At 37.6% G+C, this 20,570-nt stretch overlaps 1 protein-coding gene across 2 annotated transcripts in view; it reads right to left on the bottom strand.

Moving 5' to 3' along the window:
* The window catches only part of LOC117334520 (spatacsin-like), a 63,617-nt gene that overhangs the window by 2,212 nt on the left and 40,835 nt on the right, over positions 1-20,570 (bottom strand). For both annotated transcript variants that reach the window (XM_033894195.1, XM_033894196.1), the window contains 9 exons: positions 20,363-20,514; positions 19,716-19,853; positions 17,097-17,337; positions 16,596-16,738; positions 14,015-14,122; positions 2,021-2,189; positions 899-975; positions 526-675; positions 54-205 (listed from right to left, as the gene is read on the bottom strand). In XM_033894195.1, the coding sequence (XP_033750086.1) occupies positions 54-205; positions 526-675; positions 899-975; positions 2,021-2,189; positions 14,015-14,122; positions 16,596-16,738; positions 17,097-17,337; positions 19,716-19,853; positions 20,363-20,514 (1,330 nt within the window). The remainder of the gene's footprint in view (positions 1-53; positions 206-525; positions 676-898; positions 976-2,020; positions 2,190-14,014; positions 14,123-16,595; positions 16,739-17,096; positions 17,338-19,715; positions 19,854-20,362; positions 20,515-20,570) is intronic.

Below are 20,570 nucleotides of genomic sequence, written 5' to 3'. Positions count from 1 at the left end.
GACAAAAAATATTGGAAAAAATGGGAGCAAGTTTCTTTGACATGGTCTCTTACTTTTCTATGGTCTCGGATGCCAGGGCTGTAGTAAGTTTGATGTGGGACTTGAAGTCTTGTAGATAGCGGAAGTCACCACCTTTCAGCACATTGTGACACAGAGCATTTGGCCAACTTCCCTTCTTGCCGTAAGTTTCACTCACAATCAAAGCCTAAAGAAAATGGAAGCAAAGAATCACAATTTGCCTAACACAGTTTTCAGAGGCACCCGAGTATTCCAACAGCATTCTGTGTAAATGCGACAAACCAAGTTGTCCGAAATTAAACCTGATGATTTTTATGTCGCACTGCACACCTATTCCGGGCACAGGTAACAGCTGATATGTATAATATGATCAGTCAACTTGATGAAATACATGTAGTTGATCCAGTGGGTATACATCAATATAAAGAAAAAATATGTAGGCATTGACCTGACTCAATAATTAACTGTTTGTCATTGTCGTTGTTGAACTCTGAGGAATTCACATACCTCAAGAAACTTTGGGTGTGAGGCTATGAGTTTATCAGCTCCACCTGGTGAGAGATGGAGAACTGAGAGAACCGGGGCGAGATGCTGGAGTTGGAGAGCAACCAGTCGTGCATGACGTAGACAGGTTTGGGCATGGCGTAGACAACTCTCCTGAGGATAATAAAACATTATTATACAGAGGTCAAAGGGTCATGTGACACTTTCATTGAAGTAAAAGGGTCATGTGACACTTTCATTTTGATCTAAACAGTTTATTTAAATTACTGAGGAGAAATCTTCACTTTCTAATGATCCACTTTGTAGTTTATTTTCATTTTTTTTCTAAATTATCAAGTGGAGTTATTTTTGAGAAGAAAACTTTCTTATGACTTACTTTGTAGTAGCTCTCTGCAGCCTCGGTGAAATCTTGTACAATGTTCTGAAGGTCTGTTTTTATTTCAGTAGTGTTTTCTAAAAAAAAAACAAAAAACATTGATACAACATTATATTATCTAATCTTGCTTGTAACAAGAATTTTCATTGGTTTAAACATTTATGTTACCAGCCAATAACATAGATGATGTCGCCATTTGTAATGATGTTTAATGTTTTTGATTGGCTTTTGCAGTGGTGTAATAATATCTAAGAGAAAAGAGTTTGTCAATAAAATTGGATTTCCACAGTGATTGTGTATAGCAAATAAAACCAAAATGATTATCTTGAATATATTTTTGTTATGGAGCAATAATAAAAAAAACAAAAAAACTTGAGAGTGTACTCTCATCTAAAACCAAAGTTCATTTAAAGTAAACTTCGTTTTTGGTGTTATATCTCCATAACATAAAAAAAGATAGTCCAGTTAATCATTAAAAACAAGATTCCTATGTAGCCTAGACAATCTAGTGTTATATACTGGTAATTATTGCTGGTTTTTAAACATCACGTTACAATCCTGACTAACTCTTACATGTTGCTAGACAAAAACAAAACTGTTATAACAAATAAGTATAAATATATGTATACAATCATAATATACTATTTAGAAGCCTGCAATGAATTTATCTTTTAAATCAATTCCATACATTTTGACTCTTATTATATTGAATGAGCCGCAATATAGTATGTCTGTACAATTTGGTTTGTTTTTGCTTAATGTCCTATTAACAGCCAGGGTCATTTAAGGACGTGCCAGGTTTTGGAGGTGGAGGAAAGCCGGAGTACCCGGAGAAAAACCACCGGCCTACGGTCAGTACCTGGCAACTGCCCCACGTAGGTTTCGAACTCGCAACCCAGAGGTGGAGGGCTAGTGTCAAAGTGTCGAGACACCTAAACCACTCGGCCACCGCGGCCCCATGTCTGTACAAAGTGAGCTAAATAAAAAATAAAGTCCTGTTGTGTCTCTAAACTTCGGTAAGTGAGTTTCCTGTTACGTCTTGGTAAGCCTGAGTTACTTGTAAAAATTCTACATGTACATACTGTATTTTTACACCTATAGTCTATACTTATTTTTCCATACCCAATGTCTTGTCTTTGTACTTGTTGAGACCTCTACGAGCTCGAGACTCGAGCATCTGAGCGATCTCTCGGTGCATCAGGAAATTGTGAGCCACCATGTCGTAAGTGTCGATGTCTGACGGATGGTAACGCTTGAGGTAGTCCAGTAGGGCAATCTTTAAACTGTTTTCCTATTAACAACAACGTACAATTCAAAATATCATCAAGATACAAATAACAAAGGTCATTACTAAGCTACAACTCTTTTTTTCTATTTCATTTCCATTTTTGATGCTTGGTTACTTGCCATGATGGGGGTGGAGATAAGTGCTCAGACTTGTAGTATAGTCGTATGACATTGTAGTATAGATGTCGTATGACATAGCTCCCTTACTCGTTTAACATTGTAGTATAGAAGTCGTATGACATAGCTCCCTTACACGTTTAACATTGTAGTATAGACGTCGTATGACATAGCTCCCTTACATGTTTAACATTGTAGTATAGAAGTCATATGACATAGCTCCCTTACACGTTTTACATTGTAGTATAGAAGTCGTATGACATTGTAGTATAGAAGTCGTATGACATTGTAGTATCGAAGTCATATGACATTGTAGTATAGAAGTCGTATGACATAGCTCCCTTACACGTTTTACATTGTCGTATAGAAGTCGTATGACATTGTAGTATAGAAGTCGTATGACATTGTAGTATAGAAGTCGTATGACATTGTAGTACAGAAGTCGTATGACATAGCTCTCTTACATGTTTAACACTGTAGTATAGTCGTATGACATTGTAGTATAGAAGTCGTATGACATAGCTCCCTTACACGTTTAACATTGTAGTATAGAAGTCGTATGACATAGCTCCCTTACATGTTTAACATTGTAGTATAGAAGTCGTATGACATAGCTCCCTTACACGTTTAACATTGAAGTATAGAAGTCGTATGACATAGCTCACTTACACGTTTAACATTGTAGTATAGATGTCGTATGACATTGTAGTATAGAAGTCGTATGACATAGCTCCCTTACACGTTTAACATTGTAGTATAGATGTCGTATGACATTGTAGTATAGAAGTCGTATGACATAGCTCCCTCACACGTTTAACATTGTAGTATAGAAGTCGTATGACATAGCTCCCTTACACGTTTAACATTGTAGTATAGATGTCGTATGACATAGCTCCCTTACATGTTTAACACTGTAGTACAGAAGTCGTATGACATAGCTCCCTTACATGTTTAACATTGTAGTATAGAAGTCGTATGACATAGATCCCTTACACGTTTAACATTGTAGTACAGAAGTCGTATGACATAGCTCCCTTACACGTTTAACATTGTAGTATAGATGTCGTATGACATTATAGTATAGAAGTCGTATGACATAGCTCCCTTACATGTTTAACATTGTAGTATAGATGTCGTATGACATAGCTCCCTTACTCGTTTAACATTGTAGTATAGAAGTCGTATGACATAGATCCCTTACACGTTTAACATTGTAGTATAGAAGTCGTATGACATAGCTCCCTTACACGTTTAACATTGTAGTACAGAAGTCGTATGACATAGCTCCCTTACACGTTTAACATTGTAGTATAGAAGTCGTATGACATAGATCCCTTACACGTTTAACATTGTAGTACAGAAGTCGTATGACATAGCTCCCTTACACGTTTAACATTGTAGTATAGAAGTCGTATGACATAGCTCCCTCACATGTTTAACATTGTAGTACAGAAGTCGTATGACATAGCTCCCTTACACGTTTAACATTGTAGTATAGAAGTCGTATGACATAGATCCCTTACACGTTTAACATTGTAGTACAGAAGTCGTATGACATAGCTCCCTTACATGTTTAACATTGTAGTATAGAAGTCGTATGACATAGATCCCTTACACGTTTAACATTGTAGTACAGAAGTCGTATGACATAGCTCCCTTACATGTTTAACATTGTAGTATAGAAGTCGTATGACATAGCTCCCTCACATGTTTAACATTGTAGTACAGAAGTCGTATGACATAGCTCCCTTACACGTTTAACATTGTAGTACAGAAGTCGTATGACATAGCTCCCTTACATGTTTAACATTGTAGTATAGAAGTCGTATGACATAGCTCCCTCACATGTTTAACATTGTAGTACAGAAGTCGTATGACATAGCTCCCTTACACGTTTAACATTGTAGTATAGAAGTCGTATGACATAGCTCCCTTACATGTTTAACATTGTAGTATAGAAGTCGTATGACATAGCTCCCTTACACGTTTAACATTGTAGTACAGAAGTCGTATGACATAGCTCCCTTACATGTTTAACATTGTAGTATAGAAGTCGTATGACATAGCTCCCTTACACGTTTAACATTGTAGTATAGAAGTCGTATGACATAGCTCCCTTACATGTTTAACATTGTAGTATAGAAGTCGTATGACATAGCTCCCTTACACGTTTAACATTGTAGTATAGAAGTCGTATGACATTGTAGTATAGAAGTCGTATGACATAGCTCCCTTACATGTTTAACATTGTCGTATAGATGTCGTATGACATTGTAGTATATAAGTCGTATGACATTGTAGTATAGAAGTCGTATGACATAGCTCCCTTACATGTTTAACATTTTAGTACAGAAGTCGTATGACATTGTAGTATATAAGTCGTATGACATAGCTCCCTTACACGTTTAACATTGTCATATAGAAGTTGTATGACATAGCTCCCTTACATGTTTAACATTGTAGTATAGAAGTCGTATGACATAGCTCCCTTACATGTTTAACATTGTAGTACAGAAGTCGTATGACATAGCTCCCTTACATGTTTAACATTGTAGTACAGAAGTCGTATGACATAGCTCCCTTACACGTTAAACATTGTAGTACAGAAGTCGTATGACATAGCTCCCTTACATGTTTAACATTGTCGTATAGAAGTCGTATGACATAGCTCCCTTACTCGTTTTACATTGTAGTATAGATCTCTATGACATAGCTCCCTTACATGTTTAACATTGTAGTATAGAAGTCGTATGACATAGCTCCCTTACACGTTTAACATTGTAGTACAGAAGTCGTATGACATAGCTCCCTTACATGTTTAACATTGTCGTATAGAAGTCGTATGACATAGCTCCCTTACACGTTAAACATTGTAGTACAGATGTCGTATGACATAGTTCCCTTACATGTTTAACATTGTAGTACAGAAGTCGTATGACATAGCTCCCTTACACGTTTAACATTGTAGTATAGAAGTCGTATGACATAGCTCCCTTACACGTTTAACATTGTAGTACAGAAGTCGTATGACATTGTAGTATAGATGTCGTATGACATAGCTCCCTTACATGTTTAACATTTTAGTACAGAAGTCGTATGACATAGCTCCCTCACATGTTTAACATTGTAGTATAGAAGTCGTATGACATAGCTCCCTTACATATTTAACATTTTAGTACAGAAGTCGTATGACATAGCTCCCTTACACGTTTAACATTGTCATATAGAAGTCGTATGACATAGCTCCCTTACACGTTTAACATTGTAGTATAGAAGTCGTATGACATAGCTCCCTTACATGTTTAACATTGTAGTATAGAAGTCATATGACATAGCTCCCTTACACGTTTTACATTGTAGTATAGAAGTCGTATGACATTGTAGTATAGAAGTCGTATGACATTGTAGTATAGAAGTCGTATGACATAGCTCCCTTACACGTTTAACATTGTAGTATAGAAGTCGTATGACATTGTAGTATAGAAGTCGTATGACATTGTAGTACAGAAGTCGTATGACATAGCTCTCTTACATGTTTAACACTGTAGTATAGTCGTATGACATTGTAGTATAGAAGTCGTATGACATAGCTCCCTTACACGTTTAACATTGTAGTATAGAAGTCGTATGACATAGCTCCCTTACATGTTTAACATTGTAGTATAGAAGTCGTATGACATAGCTCCCTTACACGTTTAACATTGAAGTATAGAAGTCGTATGACATAGCTCACTTACACGTTTAACATTGTAGTATAGATGTCGTATGACATTGTAGTATAGAAGTCGTATGACATAGCTCCCTTACACGTTTAACATTGTAGTATAGATGTCGTATGACATTGTAGTATAGAAGTCGTATGACATAGCTCCCTCACACGTTTAACATTGTAGTATAGAAGTCGTATGACATAGCTCCCTTACACGTTTAACATTGTAGTATAGATGTCGTATGACATAGCTCCCTTACATGTTTAACATTGTAGTATAGAAGTCGTATGACATAGATCCCTTACACGTTTAACATTGTAGTACAGAAGTCGTATGACATAGCTCCCTTACACGTTTAACATTGTAGTATAGATGTCGTATGACATTATAGTATAGAAGTCGTATGACATAGCTCCCTTACATGTTTAACATTGTAGTATAGAAGTCGTATGACATAGATCCCTTACACGTTTAACATTGTAGTACAGAAGTCGTATGACATAGCTCCCTTACACGTTTAACATTGTAGTATAGATGTCGTATGACATTATAGTATAGAAGTCGTATGACATAGCTCCCTTACATGTTTAACATTGTAGTATAGATGTCGTATGACATAGCTCCCTTACTCGTTTAACATTGTAGTATAGAAGTCGTATGACATAGATCCCTTACACGTTTAACATTGTAGTATAGAAGTCGTATGACATAGCTCCCTTACACGTTTAACATTGTAGTACAGAAGTCGTATGACATAGCTCCCTTACACGTTTAACATTGTAGTATAGAAGTCGTATGACATAGATCCCTTACACGTTTAACATTGTAGTACAGAAGTCGTATGACATAGCTCCCTTACATGTTTAACATTGTAGTATAGAAGTCGTATGACATAGCTCCCTCACATGTTTAACATTGTAGTACAGAAGTCGTATGACATAGCTCCCTTACACGTTTAACATTGTAGTATAGAAGTCGTATGACATAGATCCCTTACACGTTTAACATTGTAGTACAGAAGTCGTATGACATAGCTCCCTTACATGTTTAACATTGTAGTATAGAAGTCGTATGACATAGATCCCTTACACGTTTAACATTGTAGTACAGAAGTCGTATGACATAGCTCCCTTACATGTTTAACATTGTAGTATAGAAGTCGTATGACATAGCTCCCTCACATGTTTAACATTGTAGTACAGAAGTCGTATGACATAGCTCCCTTACACGTTTAACATTGTAGTACAGAAGTCGTATGACATAGCTCCCTTACATGTTTAACATTGTAGTATAGAAGTCGTATGACATAGCTCCCTCACATGTTTAACATTGTAGTACAGAAGTCGTATGACATAGCTCCCTTACACGTTTAACATTGTAGTATAGAAGTCGTATGACATAGCTCCCTTACATGTTTAACATTGTAGTATAGAAGTCGTATGACATAGATCCCTTACATGTTTAACATTGTAGTATAGAAGTCGTATGACATAGCTCCCTTACATGTTTAACATTGTAGTATAGAAGTCGTATGACATAGCTCCCTTACACGTTTAACATTGTAGTACAGAAGTCGTATGACATAGCTCCCTTACATGTTTAACATTGTAGTATAGAAGTCGTATGACATAGATCCCTTACACGTTTAACATTGTAGTATAGAAGTCGTATGACATAGCTCCCTTACATGTTTAACATTGTAGTATAGAAGTCGTATGACATAGCTCCCTTACATGTTTAACATTGTAGTATAGAAGTCGTATGACATTGTAGTATAGAAGTCGTATGACATAGCTCCCTTACATGTTTAACATTGTCGTATAGATGTCGTATGACATTGTAGTATATAAGTCGTATGACATTGTAGTATAGAAGTCGTATGACATAGCTCCCTTACATGTTTAACATTTTAGTACAGAAGTCGTATGACATTGTAGTATATAAGTCGTATGACATAGCTCCCTTACACGTTTAACATTGTCATATAGAAGTTGTATGACATAGCTCCCTTACATGTTTAACATTGTAGTATAGAAGTCGTATGACATAGCTCCCTTACATGTTTAACATTGTAGTACAGAAGTCGTATGACATAGCTCCCTTACATGTTTAACATTGTAGTACAGAAGTCGTATGACATAGCTCCCTTACACGTTAAACATTGTAGTACAGAAGTCGTATGACATAGCTCCCTTACATGTTTAACATTGTCGTATAGAAGTCGTATGACATAGCTCCCTTACTCGTTTTACATTGTAGTATAGATCTCTATGACATAGCTCCCTTACATGTTTAACATTGTAGTATAGAAGTCGTATGACATAGCTCCCTTACACGTTTAACATTGTAGTACAGAAGTCGTATGACATAGCTCCCTTACATGTTTAACATTGTCGTATAGAAGTCGTATGACATAGCTCCCTTACACGTTAAACATTGTAGTACAGATGTCGTATGACATAGTTCCCTTACATGTTTAACATTGTAGTACAGAAGTCGTATGACATAGCTCCCTTACACGTTTAACATTGTAGTATAGAAGTCGTATGACATAGCTCCCTTACACGTTTAACATTGTAGTACAGAAGTCGTATGACATTGTAGTATAGATGTCGTATGACATAGCTCCCTTACATGTTTAACATTTTAGTACAGAAGTCGTATGACATAGCTCCCTCACATGTTTAACATTGTAGTATAGAAGTCGTATGACATAGCTCCCTTACATATTTAACATTTTAGTACAGAAGTCGTATGACATAGCTCCCTTACACGTTTAACATTGTCATATAGAAGTCGTATGACATAGCTCCCTTACACGTTTAACATTGTAGTATAGAAGTCGTATGACATAGCTCCCTTACATGTTTAACATTGTAGTATAGAAGTCATATGACATAGCTCCCTTACACGTTTTACATTGTAGTATAGAAGTCGTATGACATTGTAGTATAGAAGTCGTATGACATTGTAGTATAGAAGTCGTATGACATTGTAGTATAGAAGTCGTATGACATAGCTCCCTTACACGTTTAACATTGTAGTATAGAAGTCGTATGACATTGTAGTATAGAAGTCGTATGACATTGTAGTACAGAAGTCGTATGACATAGCTCTCTTACATGTTTAACACTGTAGTATAGTCGTATGACATTGTAGTATAGAAGTCGTATGACATTGTAGTATAGAAGTCGTATGACATAGCTCCCTTACATGTTTAACATTGTAGTATAGAAGTCGTATGACATAGCTCCCTTACACGTTTAACATTGAAGTATAGAAGTCGTATGACATAGCTCACTTACACGTTTAACATTGTAGTATAGATGTCGTATGACATTGTAGTATAGAAGTCGTATGACATAGCTCCCTCACATGTTTAACATTGTAGTATAGAAGTCGTATAACATTGTAGTATAGAAGTTGTATGACATAGCTCCCCTACACGTTTAACATTGTGGTACAGAAGTCGTATGACATTATAGTATAGAAGTTGTATGACATAGCTCCCTTACATGTTTAACATTGTAGTACAGAAGTCGTATGACATAGCTCCCTCACATGTTTAACATTGTAGTATAGAAGTCGTATGACATAGCTCCCTTACACGTTTAACATTGTAGTACAGAAGTCGTATGACATAGCTCCCTTACACGTTTAACATTGTAGTATAGAAGTCGTATGACATAGCTCCCTCACATGTTTAACATTGTAGTACAGAAGTCGTATGACATAGCTCCCTTACACGTTTAACATTGTAGTATAGAAGTCGTATGACATAGCTCCCTCACACGTTTAACATTGTGGTACAGAAGTCGTATGACATTATAGTATAGAAGTTGTATGACATAGCTCCCTTACATGTTTAACATTGTAGTACAGAAGTCGTATGACATAGCTCCCTCACATGTTTAACATTGTAGTATAGAAGTCGTATGACATAGCTCCCTTACATGTTTAACATTGTAGTACAGAAGTCGTATGACATAGCTCCCCTACACGTTTAACATTGTAGTATAGAAGTCGTATGACATAGCTCCCTTACACGTTTAACATTGTAGTATAGAAGTCGTATGACATTGTAGTACAGAAGTCGTATGACATAGCTCCCTTACACGTTTAACATTGTAGTACAGAAGTCGTATGACATAGCTCCCTTACATGTTCAACATTGTCGTATAGTCGTATGACATAGCTCCCCTACACGTCTAACATTGTAGTATAGAAGTCGTATGACATAGCTCCCTTACACGTTTAACATTGTAGTATAGAAGTCGTATGACATTGTAGTATAGAAGTCGTATGACATAGCTCCCTTACACGTTTAACATTGTAGTATAGAAGTCGTATGACATAGCTCCCTTCAATGTTCAACATTGTAGTACAGATGTCGTATGACATAGCTCCCTTACACGTTTAACATTGTAGTATAGAAGTCGTATGACATAGCTCCCTTACATGTTTAACATTGTAGTATAGAAGTCATATGACATAGCTCCCTTACACGTTTAACATTGTAGTATAGAAGTCGTATGACATTGTAGTATAGAAGTCGTATGACATAGCTCCCTCACATGTTTAACATGGTAGTACAGTCGTATGACATAGCTCCCTTACACGTTTAACATTGTAGTACAGAAGTCGTATGACATAGGTCCCTTACACGTTAAACATTGTAGTATAGAAGTCGTATGACATAGCTCCCTTACATGTTTAACATTGTAGTATAGAAGTCGTATGACATAGCTCCCTTACTCGTTAAACATTGTAGTATAGAAGTCGTATGACATAGCTCCCTTACATGTTTAACATTGTAGTATAGAAGTCGTATGACATAGCTCCCTTACATGTTTAACATTGTAGTATAGAAGTCGTATGACATAGCTCCCTTACATGTTTAACATTGTAGTATAGAAGTCATATGACATAGCTCCCTTACACGTTTAACATTGTAGTATAGAAGTCGTATGACATTGTAGTACAGAAGTCGTATGACATAGCTCCCTTACATGTTTAACATTGTAGTATAGAAGTCGTATGACATTGTAGTACAGAAGTCGTATGACATAGCTCCCTTACACGTTTAACATTGTAGTACAGAAGTCGTATGACATTGTAGTACAGAAGTCGTATGACATAGCTCCCTTACACGTTTAACATTGTAGTATAGAAGTCGTTTTACATTGTAGTATAGAAGTCGTATGACATAGCTCCCTCACATGTTTAACATTGTAGTATAGAAGTCGTATGACATTGTAGTATAGAAGTCGTATGACATAGCTCCCTTACATGTTTAACATTGTAGTATGGAAGTCGTATGACATAGCTCCCTTACATGTTTAACATTGTAGTATAGTCGTATGACATAGCTCCCTTACACGTTTAACATTGTAGTATAGAAGTCGTATGACATTGTAGTATAGAAGTCGTATGACATAGCTCCCTTACATGTTTAACATTGTAGTATAGAAGTGGTATGACATAGCTCCCTTACATGTTTAACATTGTAGTATAGAAGTCGTATGACATAGCTCCCTTACATGATTAACATTGTAGTATAGAAGTCGTATGACATAGCTCCCTTACATGTTTAACATTGTAGTATAGTCGTATGACATAGCTCCCTTACACGTTTAACATTGTAGTACAGAAGTCGTATGACATAGCTCCCTTACACGTTTAACATTGTAGTACAGAAGTCGTATGACATAGCTCCCCTACACGTTTAACATTGTAGTACAGAAGTCGTATGACATTATAATATAGAAGTCGTATTACATTGTAGTATAGAAGTTGTATGACATAGCTCCCTTACTCGTTAACATTGTAGTATAGAAGTCGTATGACATAGCTCCCTTACACTTTAACATTGTAGTACAGAAGTCGTATGACATAGCTCCCTTACACTTTAACATTGTAGTACAGAAGTCGTATGACATAGCTCCCTTACATGTTTAACATTGTAGTATAGAAGTCGTATGACATAGCTCCCTTACATGTTTAACATTGTAGTATAGATGTCGTATGACATAGCTCCCTTACACGTTTAACATTGTAGTATAGAAGTCGTATGACATAGCTCCCTTACATGTTTAACATTGTAGTATAGAAGTCGTTTTACATTGTAGTATAGAAGTCGTATGACATAGATCCCTTACACGTTTAACATTGTAGTATAGAAGTCGTATGACATAGATCCCTTACACGTTTAACATTGTAGTATAGAAGTCGTATGACATAGCTCCCCTTACACGTTTAACATTGTAGTATAGAAGTCGTATGATATTGTAGTATAGAAGTCGTATGACATAGCTCCCTTACACGTTAAACATTGTAGTACAGAAGTCGTATGACATAGCTCCCTTACATGTTTAACATTGTAGTATAGAAGTCGTATGACATAGCTCCCTTACATGTTCAACATTGTAGTATAGAAGTCGTATGACATAGCTCCCTTACACGTTTAACATTGTAGTATAGAAGTCGTATGACATTGTAGTATAGAAGTCGTATGACATAGCTCACTTACATGTTTAACATTGTAGTATAGAAGTCGTATGACATTGTAGTATAGATGTCGTATGACATAGCTCCCTTACATGTTTAACATTGTAGTATAGAAGTCGTATGACATTGTAGTATAGTCGTATGACATAGCTCCCTTACACTTTAACATTGTAGTATAGAAGTCGTATGACATAGCTCCCTTACACGTTTAACATTGTAGTATAGAAGTCGTATGACATAGCTCCCTCACACGTTTAACATTGTAGTATAGAAGTCGTATGACATAGCTCCCTTACATGTTTAACATTGTAGTATAGAAGTCGTATGACATAGCTCCCTTACACGTTTAACATTGTAGTATAGAAGTCGTATGACATAGCTCCCCTTACACGTTTAACATTGTAGTATAGAAGTCGTATGACATAGCTCCCTTACATGTTTAACATTGTCATATAGAAGTCGTATGACATAGCTCCCTTACATGTTCAACATTGTAGTATAGAAGTCGTATGACATAGCTCCCTTACATGTTTAACATTGTCATATAGAAGTCGTATGACATAGCTCCCTTACATGTTCAACATTGTAGTATAGAAGTCGTATGACATAGCTCCCCTACACGTTTAACATTGTCATATAGAAGTCGTATGGCATAGCTCCCTTATACATTTAACATTGTAGTATAGAAGTCGTATGACATTATAGTATAGAAGTTGTATGACATAGCTCCCTTACACGTTTAACATTGTAGTACAGAAGTCGTATGACATAGCTCCCTTACTCGTTAAACATTGTAGTATAGAAGTCGTATGACATAGCTCCCTTACACATTAAACATTGTAGTATAGAACTCGTATGACATAGCTCTCTTACACGTTTAATATTGTAGTATAGAAGTCGTATGACATAGCTCTCTTACACGTTTAATATTGTAGTATAGAAGTCGTATGACATAGCTCCCTTACACGTTTAATATTGTAGTATAGAAGTCGTATGACATAGCTCCCTTACACATTTAACATTGTCATATAGAAGTCGTATGACATAGCTCCCTTACATGTTCAACATTGTAGTATAGAAGTCGTATGACATAGCTCCCCTACACGTTTAACATTGTAGTACAGAAGTCGTATGACATAGCTCCCCTACACATTTAACATTGTAGTATAGAAGTCGTATGACATAGCTCCCTTACACGTTTAACATTGTAGTATAGAAGTCGTATTACATTGTAGTACAGAAGTCGTATGACATAGCTCCCTTACACGTTTAACATTGTAGTACAGAAGTCGTATGACATAGCTCCCTTACACGTTTAACATTGTAGTATAGACGTCGTATGACATTGTAGTATAGACGTCGTATGACATAGCTCCCTTACACGTTTAACATTGTAGTATAGAAGTCGTATTACATTGTAGTATAGAAGTTGTATGACATAGCTCCCTTTCACATTAAACATTATAGAAATACATTCTGTAACATCTTTACTCACCTTTTCTATTCCTTTTTTCAGCAGAAGCTCAAAGTGCTCATTTATCTTGAGGCTGTCAAATATGTAGGTCATCTCACTGAATCGGCCAACCCCTGTTAGCAGTCGTACCTGATGATAATAATTGTACAGATTTGTATCAGGCACATCAGAATCAAACAAGACAAGGGGCATTTTAAATAAAATTTTCCCCAAAAAATTTTATTTGTAAAAGTTCTGCGATCAAGAAGACAGATGGTCAAGTATTTCATAAGACGTGTGCATTGGTGACACATCATTGGGATCATATATATACCGTAAGTAAAATCTGTCACTTGCGTAAAGAAGTTTTATTTATCAAACCAACATAAATCTGAAAACTAACCTTAAATTCTGTTTTAAATATTCTTCCAACATCAAGGACAACTATTCATGATAAAAACAAATGGAATGTTCCTGTTTGTGGTAAAATGTACAATATGCATGCAAGTATCCTTATGTATTAAATAAAGATGTTAAATTGCTTGTTGGTTTTATCACCGGTAAATAGCCAGAGTCGTTGAATGTAGAATTTTGAGGCCACAGATTTTGTACTTGCCATATCATAATATATATCAAATTTTGTACTTAGAGGATCAATCCAACATAATTATCTAATAATGTAATCACTATTTTATTTTAAAAAGTCTGTTACTATAGTAACTTTACATGAGATATAAACTAGTTTACTAAATCCAATCAAACATGTATAATTCAAGAAGCATGCTTAAAAATATATTTTCAAATAGTTAGTTAAATTTTTAGTCAAATAAATTCTGACTAAATCCATTTTACTGAAGGACTAAGTTTGGGTTTTGTGTTTCATTAGATGATGTTGAAAATCTACTGTAAGTCTCAGACTTGATAATTAATAAATGTCAAACCATTCTGGAGAAACTTTCTAACAACACAGACTAGACCGACTTATAATTACTGAGGATTTCATACCATGAATGAGAAGTTTGAGTGTGTTGGCCAGACTGACCATGATGTCTGACCTCTGACCATGACCTCTGACCTCAGTACGTACCATGAGTGAGAGGTCGTGTGTGTTGGCCAGACTGACCGTGATGTCTGACCTCTGACCATGACCTCTGACCTCAGTACGTACCATAAGTGAGAGGTCGTGTGTGTTGGCCAGACTGACCGTGACCTCTGACCTCAGTACCTACCATGAGTGAGAAGTTGTGTGTGTTGGCCAGACTGACAGTGACCTCTGACCTCAGTACGTACCATGAGTGAGAAGTTGTGTGTGTTGGCCAGACTGACAGTGACCTCTGACCTCAGTATGTACCATGAGTGAGAAGTTGTGTGTGTTGACCAGACTGACTGTGACCTCTGACCTCAGTACGTACCATGAGTGAGAAGTTGTGTATTTTGGTCAGACTGACCATGACCTCTGACCTCAGTACATACCATGAGTGAGAAGTTGTGTGTGTTGGCCAGACTGACCGTGATGTCTGACATCTGACCTCAGTACGTACCATGAGTGAGAAGTTGTGTATTTTGGTCAGACTGACAATGACCTCTGACCTCAGTACATACCATGAGGGAGAAGTTGTGTGTGTTGACCAGACTGACTGTGACCTCTGACCTCAGTACGTACCATGAGTGAGAAGTTGTGTGTGTTGGCCAGACTGACCGTGACCTCTGACCTCAGTACGTACCATGAGTGAGAGGTCGTGTGTGTTGGCCAGACTGATCGTGACCTCTGACCTCAGTACGTACCATGAGTGAGAAGTTGTGTGTGTTGACCAGACTGACTGTGATGTCTGACCTCTGACCTCAGTACATACCATGAGTGAGAAGTTGTGTGTGTTGGCCAGACTGACCGTGACCTCTGACCTCAGTACCTCCCATGAGTGAGAAGTTGTGTGTTGGACAGACTGACCGTGATGTCTGACCTTTGACCTCAGTACCTACCATGATTGAGAAGTTGTGTATGTTGGCCAGACTGACGGTGATGTCTGACCTCTGACCTCAGTACCTACCATGAGTGAGAAGTTGTGTGTGTTGGCCAGACTGACAGTGACCTCTGACCTCAGTACCTACCATGAGTGAGAAGTTGTGTGTGTTGGCCAGACTGACTGTGACCTCTGACCTCAGTACATACCATGAGGGAGAAGTTGTGTGTGTTGACCAGACTGACCGTGATGTCTGACCTCTGACCTCAGTACATACCATGAGGGAGAAGTTGTGTGTGTTGACCAGACTGACAGTGATGTCTGACCTCTGACCTCAGTACCTACCATGAGTGAGAAGTTGTGTGTTGGACAGACTGACCGTGATGTCTGACCTCTGACCTCAGTACATACCATGAGTGAGAAGTTGTGTATGTTGGACAGACTGACCGTGATGTCTGACCTCTGACCTCAGTACCTACCATGAGTGAGAAGTTGTGTGTGTTAGCCAGACTGACCGTGACCTCTGACCTCAGTACGTACCATGAGAGAGAAGTTGTGTATGTTGGCCAGACTGACCGTGACCTCTGACCTCAGAAAGTACCATGAGTGAGAGGTCGTGTGTGTTGGCCAGACTGACCGTGACCTCTGACCTCAGTACGTACCATGAGAGAGAAGTTGTGTGTGTTGGCCAGACTGACGGTGATGGTGCGGGCCGATCTCAGTACGTGGGAGATTCCCTCCATATTACAGGCGTTGGTATGACAGGTATGGGACAGGATGAGAAGTTCAGTCTGGACAGACAGCACTGCAACAGTAGAAACAATCGATCACCCTGTGATATGTAAACATAAAACAAGAGGCCCATGGGCCTTAACGGTCACCTGAACTTTGTTATTAATTTAACATATTTGGCACTTTATCCCAGCATGCTACAGACCCTCGCTGAAGCTCGTGTCTTTCATATCTTTTAATAAATAACTTATTCATGTGAAATAAATTCCATATCCAACAACCACTCGTTCTGTAACCTCTATACATTGTCATGCAGAACCTTAAATATTTACATTGGGAAATTAAGTTTCCTGCTTATGCTCTACTGTACTGAGCATTCCGAGCATTTCCTGTTAACCTTGCTACCACTGTATTAGATTTTCCAAACTTACATGAAGCCGAAATATGTTGTTCTTCCGACATACTGGTTACAACCTCCAGCAGTCTATCTCCGAGAATGGAGGAGTCCGGACAAAGGGTCACGAACTGTCCGGCTACTCCTCTGTCCTCCGCGGGGTCAAACAGTAGGTCTCTCTCCCCTTGAGGGTGGGCGGGGTCTGTCTGAGATAGTTCCTCACTACCGTACGAGTACTTGTATGCGTAAACAATAGAGTCACAGAGAAACCCAGCGACCTACAGGAATACGAAAGTGAAAGAACAAAATTTTCGAAAAAATAGTATATCATATTTTTTACATGATTCAGGAACATTGGCAACAAGCAGGAGTCTAAGCTATGTGTCTTTCTTATATATTATTATTTTATTTTCCGAAATCTATGTTGACAATCCTGAAGAACTTTCGGGCATTTCAATTGTATACATGAACTATTTTCTAACTATAGTGACATTCCATTCTTCACAAGGCCATTATGGCGGATGTAGAACCCATGTATTAAATAAATAAAATACATTTTATATTTGTGAGTTTAGTGATTTGTCTGATGATATGTAACTTCAGCACAATCATGATGTTTATTCAGAAAACACACAGACAGAATCCATTAATTTTTGTTTCATCTCCAAAATGCGGAAATCTTTAACGCAACCTAATCATGTCCTTATCCACAGGGGCTTGGCACGATTTTATAAATGATAGTCTATATATACAGTGGACCCGCGATAATCCGGACGCCGATAGTCCGGAAACCTCACAGTCCGGACGGAAATGCACGGGAACGGATTTCCGTAACGTTATTTGTACTCACCAGTCCGGAAATTCGGATTCCGATTCCGGAAGCCCATTTTGGGAACGGAACGTACTTTTCATTAGTAAATTTCCCTCAATAATCCGGACGATTTTTTCACCACGAGGAGAAAAAAATGTCGGGGCAAGTCACCCGTGTCGACAGCTGTACAGACTATCGCTTGACACTGTGCGTAGTCATAGCGACCGCTGCCAGGTCATAGCCCCGGGTGTTTACCTGTGTTACAATGGGTAGCTTTTGTTTTTATAAAGGTACATTGCTTTTTCTCTACGACCTAAATGTTACAGAATTTATGCACAAACATACATTACCTGATACGATAATTAAACTATCTCATATACATGTAATAAATTTATGATCGGTAATTAACATCATTAACACTTGTATTAGGTAAACACGGATATCGGCTTTGTAACACACATTTACGTATTAAGCAGTGATCACAAGAACTGGGTTGATTACACACAAATTAGTCAATAGTCGTCTGATACTTAACTAAGCGTCACATTGTTAAGTGAATACGGGTTTAATAATTATCGGACATCTTGGGTAGTTCTCGCTGGTGTCGCGTACTTTTAAATAGATAGCTTGGGGTTTCTGGTACGTAAAAATCATAAAAAAAACATGGACTGACGGTAAGTTGTAAAATCCGGGTATTTTATTGAAGGTATTTAACGTTTGTAATTTCTACTTGTTTGTGAACCTCCGGGACGTGACACATATGTGTGTTGTTTGTTAGTCACATATGCCCGCTATAAATAAAACAACTTTCACTTTACATGTTCTTTTAAAAACATAGTTTATTTTTTACTTTCTACGAAACAAAACAAGAATCATATCAGAAACATAAGTATATTTATTGTTAAAAAGTCTGACAATTAGACGTGTTTATGAAACGTCCCGGATTGTATATAATCAAGGGAGATAACTCTTACACGACAATTTTTTTGACCTGGTACACGAAATTCGGTAGTCCGGAAAACTCGTAATCCGGACGGTTTGGACTGGGAACGAAGGTGTTCGGATAATCGAGGGTCCACTGTACATGTATTATAGTGGCGTCACTACATATGGACTATCATTTATACAATCGTGCCAAGCCCCTGTGTCCTTATCCAATACAAAGATCGCACTACTTCAGACCTGTTTATTTATCAAACATTATTTTAGAGCTGAGGACTACGGACCTGTAATTTCCATGTTGTTCTTGTTTATCAATCAAATTACACTTGAAGGGACCTGTTTTCCCCATTTGGGCAGAAGGTTTAATAGGAAGGTGAATGCATCGAGGCCTACTGATTGGATATTTAGGTCAAAAAAGTTTCCAAAGTTTTATATGTGGGATGGGAAATACATGTAGATGTACAATATATAGAAAAAAAGTTGTTGTTTTTTCTAGTCTGTTTTTGTCAGGGGAAGTTAATCAAGTGTGTAATTTGTTGTAAATTAAGGTGAGATTTTGGTGCTGAATTCAATACAATATGGTGGTCCCTCATATAAAAAAAGTTCAAATTCAAAGAATTTTTAAATATTCTATTTTCAGTTTTGCGAGATGACATTCTTCAAAATTATGGCTAGTGGACCAGAGTTGAAAACTCCATTTAAGCAGGACAGTGGTAAATGTTAACATTACCGTCTATGGGAAATCATTTGGTTCTGTGGTTCCTGTAATTGAACTGAATTAGAATTTAAGGATTACTTCAATACCAGTAAGTGCTAGACTGCTGTGTAATTATAAAGCTTAAACTTGGGTGAAGTATGACGAAGAGAACTGCTACTGCATGAGGAACTCGGACCTTTACTTACTTCAGAGTTTGTGAGAGAACTGCTACTGAGGAACTCGGACGCCAGCCAGAACCTCTGGGGGAGACTTGTTTTGAGGAGCTCCTTGAGGACGGAAAATTCCTTGTCTAAAACCACGTCCTCATAGCCTTTATCAAGGACCTGTGGAAGGTAGAAACAGTTGTAACATCAGAACATGGAGTGTGAGGGAAAAGACAGTCGAGTAATTGTCTGGTGATTGTCCGGTGAATGTCCAGTGAATGTCCATTGATTGTCCAGTGATTGACCAGTGAGTGTCCATTGATTGTCCAGTGATTGTCCAGTGAATGTCCAGTGACTGTCCAGTGACTGTCCAGTGATTTTCCAGTGATTGTCCAGTGACTGTCCAGTGATTGTCCATTAACTGTCCTGTGACTGTCCAGTGACTGTCCAGTGACATCCAATGATGTCCAGTGATTGTCCAGTGACAAACTTAAGTTACATAATACGAAGGTTGACTAGAATACACTTAACAAAAGTAATTTTCACATACAAATATAATTTTGGTCTCAGTTGACTTTTAAACCATCAACCATTTTCTGGCAGAGGCATAAAAATCATAAGTTCTTCATATTCCAAAGTAGACATTGATAAACAAATTTACCTGGTGGTAGAGTCACTGATAAACTCACCGTTGCTATGATGTAACAGTTGAGGACCTGTTTACAGCACTGGTTTCCATGGTGACAGTTGTGGAGTAGGGCTTCCATAGAAACAACAGTTTTCTCCTGACCAGCAGGCAGGAAATCCCATGTGCTGGACGCCACAGATGCAAGACTGACCACTACAAAGAATTAAATCATGAAAAATTGTTTGTTTATCGCCCTAGGAACAGCCAGG

Source organism: Pecten maximus, chromosome 9 (assembly GCF_902652985.1).
Source record: "Pecten maximus chromosome 9, xPecMax1.1, whole genome shotgun sequence".
NCBI lineage: Eukaryota > Metazoa > Mollusca > Bivalvia > Pectinida > Pectinidae > Pecten > Pecten maximus.
The sequence above is the reverse complement of the archived record's forward strand: the minus strand, read 5'-3'. Positions and strand labels throughout refer to the sequence as shown.